The 15,366-nt window shown below is 37.5% G+C and overlaps 1 protein-coding gene across 1 annotated transcript in view; it reads left to right on the forward strand.

Moving 5' to 3' along the window:
- The window catches only part of PLCZ1 (phospholipase C zeta 1), a 45,361-nt gene extending 31,316 nt beyond the window's left edge, over window positions 1–14,045 (forward strand). Inside the window, exons 10-13 of the mRNA XM_030960521.1 lie at window positions 5,550–5,722; window positions 8,715–8,847; window positions 10,390–10,539; window positions 13,963–14,045. Coding sequence (XP_030816381.1) covers window positions 5,550–5,722; window positions 8,715–8,847; window positions 10,390–10,539; window positions 13,963–14,045 — 539 coding nt within the window. The remainder of the gene's footprint in view (window positions 1–5,549; window positions 5,723–8,714; window positions 8,848–10,389; window positions 10,540–13,962) is intronic.
- Window positions 14,046–15,366: the final 1,321 nt, after the last annotated feature.

A 15,366-nucleotide genomic window follows, 5' to 3' on the forward strand; every position in this document is an offset into this window, starting at 1 on the left:
TGGGGGAAAAAAATTGCAGGAACACAATTGTTTCTGAAGTCCTTGCAGATCTTGTTCTAAAATCTGTCAGTGATTCAGATTAAAACAGGAAAGGGAAGTTGATAATATTCACTGTTCTGCCAAGAATCACAAGTTAAATAAATTTTAAAAATTTTGGAAAATTTTCAGGTGTAAAATTGGTCAAATGACAGCCAAAAGATGCTCAGCCTTACACTAAAGTGACTTTCAGACTGACACATTAATTAGGTAGCAAAAATAAATTTAGATTTTTAGACCTGATAGTTTATCAGAAATGCTTTAGGTAATTTATCAGAAATACTTTTCCCATGAGAACCTCTCAAGAGAGGATCCCTACTTAAACCCTTTGCAGATATACTGGGACAAGGGATGACTCAATCACTTGACATCTTTTTTTCCAGTAATTAGTAATTTTTTCTTTTTATTAAGTAGGAACAATGTCAGCAATTATGAAGTGTATGACTGAATTCTTCACATTTCTTTTGACAGTATCTTTGGAGCCACAGTATTAAATTGGCCCAAAGACAATAAAAAAAGACATTATAAGCATATTATGTCACAGTTCTGCATTTATTCAGTTCTCAGAAGAGCAGTCCCTCTTCCTCCCTCACATTGTAAGTCATTCATAAATCAATTTTCTGTAGAATAAAAACAACCATTTCAAAATGTGTACGTGAAAAATAAAGCCAGGAATTATCATTAAGCTTAATAAAAGTTGGAGTCTGTTAGGGGAGGGATAAAATAACACTTTGACTGATTGATTTTTTTGCCAGGAAGAGAGGTGAGACTTTGTAGGCCAAAATTTATACTGTCCATAAAAGATTGCTCTGTTGAAAGGGATTCAATAATTGTATTTTTTTTTCTGATAGGGAAAAAATTTTTTTTCTTTATATTTGGTCATAAAGTTTGTGTGGGGTGTCACCTACTCACAGGTTTACTTTCACCTTGAAGCCCTTCCCCCTTGTCCTGTCATGCCCTTGTAAATAGTCTCCCTCCATCTTTCTTGGACTCCTGAGATATTTCTGTAAATTTGGGCAGTGATGGATTGAGTGCAGCTGTGACCTGCATGTGAGAAGAAAGCCTAGACAGTCCATGCCCAGCCTGGAGTGCTGATGTGGAATGAAAGCAGTGTCCTCAAATCCAAGCACATTGATCATCTCATGGCCAATGGCAGCACTCCAGAGCTTTGGGATACAGGCCTGTTTTCAATAGGATTTCCCAGGCTGTGTGCAATTCAGTTCAGATTTTGAATATCTAAGGCATAGATTTTTTTGTCGCATTCATTGTGAGTGGCCCACTTTAAGAACACAGACAATTGGAAAGAGCTGAGAGGAAGGCAACAAGGCTGATAAAAGTGTGATCTATTATATCTCTTTAGATTCAAATAAGTGAGGTGAATCACGGAGATAGGAAGCACTGAGTGCTTTTTGCATATGGTATTTTTTGAAAAGGCATAAAATTCATACACTTTGAGATGCATTTTTAAATGGCATAAAATGCAATTAAGTAACTCATTTTAAGAAAAATTGGTGATAAATGTGTCCTTATCCATTTTAAAATCTTCTCATTTAAATGGGAAAATACATTAAACCTTATGGTTGTAATATAGCTAATAGAACCAGGAAGGGAAGAACGAAATATAAAAAAATACAGTTTAAAAGTTCCACTAGGACTATTAATAAGGGGCAGGATAACAGACAAAAGATGTACAGTTTTCCTCAGCTACCTTCAAATCATATTCACAGTGCTCATTTTGGTTTTAAAAAGCTTTTGGTTTTAGATTATAAATCAATTATGTCCTGAATGTGGTGCTTATGGAAGGCGCTGTATAGGAATATTTAGAATGTTTAGTTCTGCTCTTGGTGGTGGGACTGACTTCAGTTAACTGCTTGTGATACAGAGATTTGGGGTCAAAAACTAGTACTGCTCTGTGTATTATGGAATGGCTCATCTTTTTTGGAGCTAGGCTATTTCCTACCTTCTATTTGCTTTATGAAGTTATTTACACCTGGGGCTTCCTGGGACAGCTATGGCAGCATTGGTGCTTTGCAAGATGATTTGAGTATGGAATACTCTGATCTAAAGGGGACTTAGCCTCGTGGTTCTAGGAATACTTGAATCCATTTCAGGTGCAGGAATCACACTGAGGAATTCCTTTGCTCAGGTTGTTCCCCAAGCCCAGGTTTTGCTGTGCTGCTTTGATTTTGAGTCAATATTAAAAGGCTTTTGGTGCTTAATGAAAAGACTAAGGAAAAAGTTTAATGTACACAGTGTTAAACTTCAGATGCCTTTACTTCGCCATGAAAACCATACATCAAGATTATGTACTGCTCAGATAGTTTCACTACAAGCTCATTTAGGCTTCTTTCCAAAAGAAACTGTCAGTTTAAATCTCTCTTCATACATGCATTAAATTTATACTGTTTCATAAAACAACAGTACAAAGGATGTTATTGGCAGTTCTGCTCTTGAATTCAGCAAAGCTAAAATGAAACACTGGGTAGAAAGTCAGGGTTGTTTGCAGAAAGATGTTGCTCAGCCCATGCTGCTAGGCATAGCTTTTGGTTTATGATCCTTGCCATTTCTCAAGAAGTGTTAGTGCTATAACTGCACCTGATTAAAAAGAAAAACTGTGCATCAATGACCATAAAGCAGTGCCCTGGGAGGCCCTGAGCAGCTATGAACCCTGTGAACAGTTTTAGTAGAGGTTTGCATCTCAGAGAATATGACACAAAATCTCACATTTGCTTAATCACCTTAAAACTTGCAACACAAAGAAACCAGCAGGTAAATTAAAACTACTGTTCCATATGTTTTTTAACTTGTTCTAAGGTCAAATTAAATTAAGTGAAAACACAGTGCTGATGTTTGAAGATATGAACCCATAATGACATTGCCCTTCACTTGTGTTGCAAAAGTAATTTTCCTAATATGATAAAATATAAAGTATTCTCGTTTGCTTGTTGCTGTTGTTACATCAGATTTTCCTGCTTAGTTGCCTATAAAGCCTGGTAAATTTAGCAGTTGTCTCATTATGTGCAATCATGTAATTTGGTTCATCATGTGGAAGCTGCTATTTGAAGCTGACTGTTCAATGTGCCTAATTTCAGTTGCACTTTTAAACCCGCATATTCTGAAAGTGTGGCCCAGGAATCACCTGAGGACTGAGAGGTCCTGGGTTATCTGTGGTTCAGACTTCCAGGGGCCTCAGGGTTGCAGCTCTTGTAGCATCTTCTGCACAGCTTGATTCAGTGTATTAAAATATGACAAGCATCACAGAGCACCAAATCTGGGGCTGTTTCTGGATGATGTGCTGATCATAAAAAGCAAATTGTGAATTACATATCAAAACCATACCAAGAAAATACTTACCCTGTTTAAAAAAGGCAGTGGTGTGCAAAAGGCAATATGAACACTGTGAAGTTTGAATTCTGTTGTTAAAGATAAAACAGATTTCCTGTGTATTTTAATGTAAAATCATGTCTGCATCTACATTAACACTTAGTTCCAAGCAGGACTGCATGTTGTGTTTTGCTGTTTCATGGTTTTTTCTTTGTTTGTTTGGGGTTTTTCTAGACAGGGTTTCCAGTTGCTCCTACTTGCTGCATATTGGTTCATGATGCAGAGCAATCTTAGCTAGCACAGATGGGATTCCTGTCAGATTAAACAGATGATGCACTCTGGGAGCACTTCATCTATTCCACCCATTAACTGGTTTTGAGACTATGGAGCCAGGCCCAAGCTCTTCAGAAGTAACCCCACCAAAAAACATGTGTAGTGCAAATATCAGGTCCATTGTACCAGCTGCTTCATTCCTATTTGTGTTATTTGCTACAGAACATTTTAAAAGGATCATCGATGCAGTGAAGGAACAAATAATTTTTACATGAAAACAATTCTGTGTGTTTTCCACTTGTGATAAGGATTTTTGCATTATGTCAAATGTTCATTCAATACATTCATATTATCTCATAGGAACAGGTAATAATGTCCTCTTCATGAATTATTATGAGGAGTCACTTGAACTGCTTAAAGTCTTTTTTTTTCATTCCTACCAAGCCACCAGTTTAAGTAAATGTCTTCTTATCATTGTCTGTTTAACACATGTCACAGGTTCATAATGCCATCATTCACTGCTGATTTGACTTCTGCATTTTCTATTTTGAACGTGACAGGAAGCTCCAATGTACTGGAATAGGGGAAAATTTCATTAAACAGGTCTACTTCAATCTTGGCTTTATCTCATGAATTACAATATTCTGTTGATGAGAAATGTGATATTTTATTATTGGTGCTGCAGCATACCAAAATGTTTTGAACTGCCAAGGAAAGGAAAATCTGTCAGGCGTATTCTTGCAATAATCACCAGTACCAGAGGATTAAACTCCAAGAGAATATGTGCTCACATAAATTTAAGAACACTTTTCAAATTGCTTCTAGTTCTATAAACTTATATTGCATTTTCACTGAGTGTTCGAACAGTAAACTAAAGCTTCTTAATCTTCTGGGTGAGATGTTTTTGTGATGAATTCTGCACCATAACTAAGGTTGGATACAATCCTGTGGTTTTGACTACTGCACCAGAACTTTGTTAGCAGCTTTGGAGTGCAGGGTCTTGATGCTCTAGAGAAACTAGGATGTGAATTCACTTCTTAGGGAAAAAAAAGGATTTCTCATTTCATATTCTCCAAGGTCTAATTTAGAAAGAAAAGGGAAAACAGATATAGCAATGTAAAAACACCTACAGGGTAATTCTTAAAACGGGGTGCAATTCTAAATAGTGCACTGCTTTTGTGCACAAATAATTATGGGTGTATGAGTAAGGGGATCTTTGAAGGGATTTTGAATGAGTTAGAGATGGGATTTCTGAGTTGTTTTGAAGATGTGATTTATTGTTCTTTTCGTCTACGTAGATAGGAAGGGTGAGTTCAGCTCACATCTTTATGGTTTGGAAGGTTACAAGACTCCTAGTTATAAGACCTTTTAAGGATTTATTGATTAATAAAGCACTGTTAATAAAGATATTTATGTTTTCAACCTAATCCTTAAATATTTCATCTTATGGACTCATGTTACAGTGTAAGCTGTAAGCTTTCTTAGCCAATCATGTTATGACATATAAACTTACAGTGCTGCATTCTAAACTCCTTGTTTACCTCTGTAACTACTTTTATTTATTCTATATCTTAAACTCTACAACTCTAAACTTTCTTCTTCTTAATTTGATGTGTTTCTGCTTTAAACTATAAATCCAAGTCTTCTACCATTTAAGTTTGGAAACTTTTTCCAATGTCTCAAATTGAATCCTGTGTTTAATTCTAAGCTTTGGCTTATAGGCCCAAAGTTCTGAGAATTCCTTACATTTCACATTCCAGCAATTGAGTATCACTTAATTTAAGGGAAATGACAGGATCTTACATATGAATTGGGAGATATAGATACCTTAAGTTAATTTGCTTTTTTTTAATATTTGTTTTATAAGATGTTATCAAACCTAATTCACTAAAATCAATATTGATCTAATTTTCCAGTGGCCTTAAACTTCCAAACACCGGGCCCATTCATGGAATTGCAAGATGGAAAATTCCTGGACAATGGTGGTTGTGGCTATGTGCTGAAACCTGCATTCTTGAGGGATCGCAATACCACATTTACACCCCGAAACGTGGGAGCACACAGCAGACCAATGTCTCTGTCAATAAGGGTAAGATTACTGAAGTGTTGCTTTGTTCCATAAAAATGAGAAAACAAATGTTATCTAGTTCAGATGCAATTGTTATCTATTTTTTTTCCATTTTATTCTCATTCTTTTTTGTTGGGAATTAGTATTTTCAACAAGAAAGGTAAAACTCTCATATAGTATCAACTGCTGCTTGGGTGCTTTCCAATCTGTAGCTCACTTATGTTTGCTAAAAATATGTAAGAGTTCAGAGCCTCTAAGAGTCTGTAAAAATACATGATTTTTGAGAATGCTGTATAAAGAAATATGAATAATGGAGCTGACAAATGGACCAGTTAATTGTGCTTGTGGAAAATGAGCTGAAAACACAGAAATCAAATGTGCACTTTGGGTGTTATTTCTTTCAATATCAATAATACCACGTGTACTGTTATAATGCTAATTGAGAAATGGAAATTTTTAAAGATAAGATAGGAAGCTTTAGGCTTCTTTTAAGTCTCATTATCTTCCTATGCATATATTAAAGACTATTTATAATCCTAAAATGGTATAAATAAGTGTGAAAGGAGGGATGAATTAATAAGTCTTTGAATTATTTCTACTTCTCCCAAATTATAATGTGATTTACGTCCCAAAAATACTAGAAATACACGTCATTTACAAATAAATGGTTAGAAAAGCCTTTTTTTTTGAGATAAAGTAGATTTGTTATAATTGTTCACTAATTAGAAAACTCCCTTTCCCCAAAGAAAAAGTAATATTTCTGAATACACAGAATACCACTGGCATAAATGCTATTTAATTAGCATATAATTAGTGTGTAATTGCTATTTTGTTTCTTTCAGACTAATAAATAGTGGAGATAAAACAATAGTTAGTGACAATTATAAAATACTTACATAATGCACGCACCTAATCAAGAACATTTTAGTGTCCTGACAGGGAGCATACCAATTGTGAAAAGACATTGCTGGATGATTTCAGGCAGCCAGGCAAATACATCACTTATTTTAGCCGTAATTTGGATGAAGCTGGAATTAGGATGAGGAGAAACCATGAATTGTAATGCAGGAGACAGAACAAAATCATTGTCAAAGCAAAGGAAGTGCCTGAGCTTGGGAGGAGCTGGAGAAGAGAAAGGCAGTGTTTTAGACTGAGGACTTTAGACTGAGACTACAGGCTGGTAGAGGAGCAGTGGCATCCCACTGGCTGAGGCACTGAAGGGCACAGAGAGCCCCTTTCATTCTCACCAGCAAAAACCAGGAAATGGTGGTTGAAGACAAAAGGAATTGGGAGCAGGAGTCAAAGCAAAAGCTTTTCTGCTGCAAAAGTTACTAACTGGATGAATGGAGACATGACTTAACAGAAAGCAAAGATATAAAACATCTAGGGGGCAAATGTCTCATGAATGAAGGACTGAAAAGTCACATAGGGCCTGATTTTACTGAATTCATTATCCTCAACCTGATGTGCCACAATTCCCATCAAGAGGCATGGAGCTTTTGAAGCACAAATAGAGATATTCAAGGTGCTTCATAAAGAGTCTTCTCAGCCTAACAATTTTTATGCCTCTGCATCACCTTGGATCTCAAACATGGATTGGATTTATGTATTTGGGTCCTAGTCTGCTCAAAAGAACTTACTCTTTTCCCACTCTGGGGGAAACTTTGGCTCTAGCAAAGGCTCATGCAGGCCTTGCCAAAAGCATTGAGGACATGGCAAGGAATCTCCCAGGACAGCAAAGCTTCCTGGTGAAGGCTGTAGCTATTCCCTAGGAAAAAAGGGCATTAGTGTTTGCCAAAGCCCCTGCTCTTCAATATTTCAGACTAGAACTCCTCTTGGAGGAAGGTGTTACAGAAAATACCGAAGCAAAACATGGAATTTGTGTGTTTTGATTGTTTGGGTGGTTGACAGGGGAATAAGAAACTCTTATGATGCTTAGTCCTGAGACCAGGATCAGGGGTCATATCTTGCAGCTGTATTTGCAAGCTTGTATATCTCTCTCAAGACATTTCACACACAGATTTCTAAAAAGCTGATTACAGCACAGATGTTTACTCTTTCCTAGGTGTCTTGAAATATAGGTAGACAGCAAAGTTGTGACTTTCAGAAGTCCTTTCTTAGGCTGGGTGCCAGATTACAGGGCAGTCTGAGACAAAATTTCCAGGTAGCTAACTAAATTAAGGAGAAAAACATCAGGAAGCTCACTAAATGAGGAGTTTTTGTGTTACCGTGTAAGACATGAGGCACAGGTGAGGGAGTCTGCTACACACCCTGGAGCACAATGGAGATGTCACTGTGGGTCTTGATGCTGATCCACTTCCCACAGACTGGAATTCATGAGCTTGATAGTAGAAAATGTAAAAATCACTGTAGGCTGATTCCTCCAAAGTTATTATTTTGCATGGTAATAAAATAGAATTTTTATGTGCAGCTATTGAGTAAAAAACCACTGAAAATTATTGTTTAAAATATGGTATCAGTTTTATATTTATATAAAAATATATAGTTAGTGATATATATATATTATATGTATTTATTTATTTATAAAATTTTATTTATTTATTTATTTATTTATTTATTTATTTATTTATTTATTTATTTATTTATTTATAAAGAGGGTGGTGAAACAGTGGCACAGGCAGCCCAGAGAGGTTGTATGTGTCCCATCCCTATAACCATTCAAGGTCAGTTTGGACTGGGCTTGGAGCAAATCTGTTCGAATTAAAAATGTTCCTAAATATATAAATGTTCCCATATATATATAATATATGAATATATCTTAATATATATTATATAAATATATACCACAATATTTCTAAAAAATTATCAACAAATTAAGTTAGATGAAATCCATATTCTTGATTCCATTGTATTTAATATGTCTTTAATACACCAGGTTTTGTCTGGTATATACTTAAAATAATTTCTTATGAAAGTTATTTCTATTATGGCTACTATATGGCTGTGAATAGTTCATTCTTACAGTTATTTCAATATAACTTTAATTTTCCAGCTGATCAGTGGCCATCAGTTACCACCCAGTGCCATGTCAAAGACCAACAAAGCTGACCCCACGGTGCAGATAGAAATCTATGGTGTGCCAGAGGATCAAGCCAAAAAGAGATCTAGTGTTGTAAAAAGCAATGGTGAGCAGCAGTCTGATTCTCTTGGCTGTGAACAAAGTACAACAACATTTTATAAGGAATCACCGAGAAATTGTTATAGAAAATGCAATTATTTCTCTCTAGACTAGGATCTCCTGGCACAAAATCTGTAGCAGAAGTCCATGCTGAGTGCCATTTTTCTAGACAGGCAGGTTAAGGAAGCACAAACTCCTAGCTGGGAGCACTCTCCCTTTCTAAATGAAGATGGAATATTTTTTTTTTGCACTCTTCTGTGGGCTCATCCTGGACAGCAGCTCAGCCCTACAGAGCTGATTACCTGCTCTCCCCCAGCTGGATGGGAAGAGGGCTGGAAGGGCCAAAATCAGAAAAGCCATGAGTTGAGAAGACAGTTTAATAGGTAAAACAAAATCTGCTTTCCACACAAGCAAAGCAAAATAAGGAATTCATTCACCACTTCCCATGGGCAGGCAGGGGTAGAGCCATTTCCAGGGAAACAAGGCTTCATTATGGAGCTTTGTGTTACTTGGGAAGAGAGACACTGAATGTCCTCTCTTCCTCCTTTCCCCAGCTGTGAGCATGCCACCACTGCTAAGGAACATCCCTTTGCTCACCTGGGGCCAGCTGTCCCACTTGTGTCTCCTCCCAGCTTCCTGGGTACCCCCAGCCCCCTCACTGCGATGGGGAGGCTGCTTTGCAGAGGGGGAAAGACAGAAATCTCAACACTGTGTGAGCCCTGCTCAGCAACAGCTCAAACTGGTGTGTAATCAGCACTGTTTGGGATAAAAATCCAAAATGCAGCACCATAGGGGTTGATATGAAGAAAATTAATCCTATCCCAGCCTAAACCAATAGACAAACTGGTAAATTTAGACTTTTTTTCTTAAGCAATTGCTGTAACTTAATCACTTGTGTCATTTGAAGTTTCTAGTAGGAGTAATCCCTTAATTGCTTGACAGGTGAAGTGTGTACTCTTTGTTGCTGTCTTTGAGCACTCCCTTATCTTTATAATATAGATCTTCTTGATGTCTCAGACTACAACTTCCCTGTGATCTCCCTTTTTCTGTACCTCTGTCTTCTATTCTTCCTTTTTTTTTTTTTTTTTTAGATGGCTGCTGTTTTAAATCAGCCCCTGAATTTCTTTTCCCTGTAGGAACATTGCTAAAGACAAAGTAACCCCTTCTGTTCCACATTCTTTTTTTTGTCTTTCTAGTCAAGTGAGTGTTTTACTACCTGAATTTATTTACTCACTGTGAAAGGAGAAACTTTGGCAAAAGCGTGAAACTGGTACATCTATAGGAAAATTTAGGTTGAGCAGAAGTTCTTAACTTGGCTATCCTTGGCCCATTTTGCTCTTTTTTAAGGGATGACACCAACTGTCTTAGGCTTTTGCACCTCTACAGTCAGTGGGAGTCTGGTTATTTATTTAAATGGGCACAGATATCTAGAGAAAAAGAATGACTCTTTACTGGTTCAAACTAGCGATAGCAGGTACAATAATTCAGTTACTGAGTAGAAAAAAAAAGAAATCACATTTGAATCCTGTTTCTTTTCTCTTTTCCTTAGCTTTGTGCCCTAAATGGAATGAAACCTTCTCTTTCAACATCCAAGTTCCAGAGCTAGCAATGATACGCTTCTGTGTGGAGGATGAGGTGTCTCTGGTCAACAAGGACTTCCTTGGCCAGTACACTTTACCTGTGATGAGCCTGAATACAGGTAATACTTTTATGTGAACCATCTATAACAGCTTAAAAAAATCTGCAACATTCCAAGATTTTCTTTTTACTGTAGCATTGAGAGAGTACAGCATCATGCCTGTTTTCTAGAGGGAGATTGTCTAACTAAATAAATACATGGCACTCTCTGTTTTTTGAAATAATTGTATTCTCTGAATGCAAACCCATGAGGTTGAAATCAAAGCAGTATTAATGACAGGTGATTATTCCCACTGCAGTATTCCATTCTAGTTGGAAACTGCTCAGGTGGTATTTTAATTCATTGCAAGAAGTGGGACTAGTCAGAATGATATGAAGGCAACAGTTTTGTGCAATTCCCACTCAGATAAGTTCAAAAGCCAATACCAAATTAAAACAAAACAAACCACCAAAACTCCCTCAGGTAACCTATCTGCAACTTTTCAGAGTGGAGAACAATGGTTATAAATTAGACAAAATATGGCATTTTTCTTGCTGGAGTTTCTTTTGTTAAGCCAGTAGAGTTCCTGCAACCTTTGCAATGAATAGGCTGCACATAAAGAGCAGACACAGAAGTCAATAGGCCAAGGAGAAAGGCTTATGTAAAATGGCTGTTTACTACACTGGCTTTCCAAAGCTATTTCTGACAAAACAAACAGTTTTTATTAGAGAATAAAGATGGGAAGGCAAAACATTGGAGCTGGCAACAGGCACTGAGCTATTTTATTAAGCTTAACAAGATTTTAAATGGCTTTTTTTCCCCTCATGTTTGGAAGTCATAAAGCTGCTTGTGATTCTTAGTTGAGGTTGAGGAGTTATACAAGAACAAAGACATTACTCTTAGAGTTCAGTTGTTTTTCTACAACATAAATTTTTACACTGATAACCTTTTACTTTCCTTTTATTTGTATACTTCTGGATAATGAAAGAAGACTCAGCCCACCAACTCACAATGTCTGCGACAAATTCAAGTTTCAGACCCTGCTTCTTCCAAGTGCTTATAAAATTATTAATTGAGGCTTTTTTAGCTACAAATTTTCAGTGTGGCTTAATGTCTCTGTAGGATTAATTTTGGTCACAAATGAGATATTAATATTTTGGAAAAGCAAGAGCAGTAGATTTTTGAGGAAATATTTCCAGTGGAGTAATTAAAAATGCTAGGGAATGAGTTTAGGTACAAAAACTATAATTGATGCCAAACAAATTGCCCCTTAACACAACATAAAAAAAAACCTAATTTGCCATCAGGATGCCCAGAGGCCATTAATAAAATGCTTCTAAGAAGTGAAATGATAAATAATTTCAAAAATTATTGCAAGCATTTATTGCAATATTTACCATTGAGACCTCTGAAACCTGGTCTGGAACAATGGTTTTGCTTTAGATACCCAGGCTCTCTAAACAGTGAAATGGGAAAATAATGTTCTTGCAGAGGGAGTCACAAGAAGAAGGAAACAAGGGAAGAACTGCCTAAAATGCTGAAGGGTGAGCTAGGATTTCAGTCTTAGTCTTCAGCACTCCAATTGCTTTAATCTGTGCTACAGGACTGTCCCTCAGTCCCTAGGATTTCTATCCCTGAGGTGTCCCCGAGGGCAAGTTGCTTCCAAAAGCTGAGCAGTGCTTACATCTTTTTATTTTCTTTGTCAGGTTGTGGGAAAAAGTTGTGCCATTTCCTCCCGGCTCTGCATTTTCTTTTGAAAGGATTCAAACCTATATCCACACTGCCTTCCTTTCCCCAGCAGCAGACTCCCAACTACTTGTGGACTCCACTGGGGAGGAATGTTTGCTGCCCAGCTGTAGCAGAATTTGATTTTCCATGTAGTGATTATGTAGCTATACTTAGAGGGGCTGAAATTGAGAAAAATTCTCAACCTGGGTGGTTAAAGGCAAATAGAAGGGGAGTCCTCTGTTACAGTCCCTGTGCCAATGAATCTGCCATGGAGAATGCTAATACAGGACAGGAACTCAATTATTACCTCTACTACCATGGGATCCATGAGTAGTTAATTATTTAATGCAAAATGGAGCAATTTCAATTAAAAAAAAGTTTTACTTCTTTCAGGACACTTTGTAGAATATTCTGTAGGTAGGGGCTAGAACACAAGTCTTCAGAAATTAATCTTAGTCCTTGAAGTGTATCTTTGGATAGGAAATCAACCAAGCCTTCCACATATTGTTTGCATGCCTTAAAAACTGATCTCAAATGAAAAGTGTCTGAGACCAGCTTTAATATCTGCTGCCCAGAATCTGAACCTTAAATACCAGAGGAATTTATGTGTAGTATGACAGAACAAGGGCAAATGGCCTCAAGCTGTGCCTGGGAAGATTGGACATCAGGGAGACTTTTGTCACTGGAAGGGTTGTTCAGCACTAGAAAGGGCTGCTCAGAGAGGAGGTGGAATCACCATTCCTGAAGGTGTTCAAAAAACAGCTGGATGTGGAACTTAGTGCCACACTCTGGTTCACAAGGTAGTGATTAGTCAAAGGCTGGACTTGATGATCTCAGAGACCTTTTCAAACCTAAACAATTTTATGATTCTATATAAAAGAAGCAAGAAATTCCAAACCCAGGTAATGTGGGCCCCAAAGACTCCACAGGCAACCAGACACACCTAAATAGGGATTTTGAAAACTGCCGTTTTGAAAACACAGATACCTGATACAAACAGAGACTTACTGAAATAACTGCAGTTATGTATACATAGATAGAATACAGAATATTTTTTAATCAAAAGTGGCATTGTTTATTATTATGAAATAATGGACATTTAGTCATATCAAGCCATACAGGCTGGAGTTTTGAAGAAGAGATTGTTTTGTTTTCTAAGCAGGTAAGTGAATTATGTTTGAAATTAAGAACTACAGCTTCTCCAAATGCTTCAACCAACCAGATGAACACGTTGTTTCTGATGGCATGACTTATCTCTAATAAAGTGAATTACTCATATGAAATCAACTTTTTAAGATGTCATGGCATAAGATGTTACAGTTCACTTTTTTCTGCCTCAGCTGGACAGTGCACAGCTCCTGCAGCACCGTTCTGTAGGTGCCATCACTGCTGTTTCACATGCTGATTTCATTTGCTATCAGAACAACGTGTGCAGCACCTAACCTTGGGTATTACATGGTAACCTTTGTCCATGATTAAATATCACTGGGCTAAAAGTCTTCCATTTGAAAAAATACCACATCCTGAAAAACACTAGAATTTTTCACTCTGTCACTAAAAATACCAGAATTGAAAATATATATACATATATATATATATATATATATATATATATGAGAAAAACAGCACAAATGGTGTTTAGGTCCTGTATAATTTCATTTTATTTTAAAGAGCCATTTACAGAATCACAAATTTTGTCTTCTCTGCATAAAACCATTCCATTCTAATATCTGTGCCTGTGGTTAATACACTAATAAGATGTCATTATATTTCCAGGTTACCGTAACATTCCACTGATATCCAAAGATGGAACCAAACTGGAATCTGCATCGCTGTTTGCTCATGTTTGGTTCTATTAGTGATGTTCTGCAGAAGAAATTGTTCTGGGGGATTGTCCCCTCCTTCAATAAAGTAGCATATCTGGCTTTACAACAGCCCAGTGGCCTGATTTCCAGACTGGCACATTCCCAATGATTTTGTGAAGCCAGTGGGACTTTTATGGAAGGGGTGTCCTGGATAAGGGCTACTGTCCTTGGCCCTACTGCTATTTTTCTGTAGGGGAAGACTGAGTTTGAGAAGACCTAAGGAGCTTTGAAATGCACAAGTGTTGGAAAATCTCAGCTCTACAGAGATGGGGTAACTAAGAGGTGTTTTAAAAGATTTTATTCCATTATCAGTCTCGTAGAAGGGTGAGACATAAGAGATGCAAAACTAAACACCATTCCATCAGCAGCCACCTTATTTCCTGGTTACAATACCTTATAAATGTTTTTCAGCCTATTAACTTTTGCCACACAATGCTGCTAATACTTCTAACCCAAATTATCTATTTTTTATCTGACATGGTCTTGCTGCAATGCATCTTTCACAGTTGTAATTCTCCAAAATATCTGGTCTTTTTGCAAGGCCATCTTCTGAAATTTGTTTCTAGTTCAATCTCTCACTCAACAATGTCATCTCTATTCCATGGCCTTCCTAAGTCAGCACACCTTATCTCAGAGTTTGCACACACATGTACAAGGCTGTGTGAGCTTTCTCTCAGGTTTTGAGAGTCCTTTACAAATCCAGTTCTCACCCACAAGTCCATGGGACCTGATCAGGTACATCCACAGGTCCTGAGGGAACTGGCCTAAGCTGCTATCCATCATACTTGAGAAGTCATGGCAGGCTGGGGAAGTTCCCACTGAGTGGAAAAGGGGAAACACAGCCCACATTTGCTATCAAAAGCAGCACTGAGGGAGGTGATTTTACCCTCCCACTCTGCTCTCAGGAGATCCCACCTGGAAAGTTAAATTCAGCTCTGAGACCCCCAACACAAGAAAGGTGTTGGTCTTTTGGAGTGAGTCCAAAGCAGGATCATGAAGATGGTCAGAGGTGTGGAGCACCTCTGCTGTGAGGAAAGGTTGAGAGGATTGGAGCTGTTCAGCCTAGAGAAGAAAAAACTTCAGGTAGACCTTACAGAACCTTCCAGTAGAAGGGCATGTAGTGATTGGACAAGGGTGAATGGTTGCAAACTTAAAGAACGTAAGTTTAATTGAGTATTAGGAAAAAATTCTTTATTGTGAAGGTGGTGAGGCACTGGCACAGGTTTCCAGAGAAGTTGTGGACTTCTCATCCTTGGAAGTGTCCAAGGCCAGTTGGAGGGGGCTGTAAGCAACTTACAAAGTGTCTCTGGCCATG

This window comes from Camarhynchus parvulus, chromosome 1A (genome assembly GCF_901933205.1).
Source record: "Camarhynchus parvulus chromosome 1A, STF_HiC, whole genome shotgun sequence".
Taxonomy (NCBI): domain Eukaryota; kingdom Metazoa; phylum Chordata; class Aves; order Passeriformes; family Thraupidae; genus Camarhynchus; species Camarhynchus parvulus.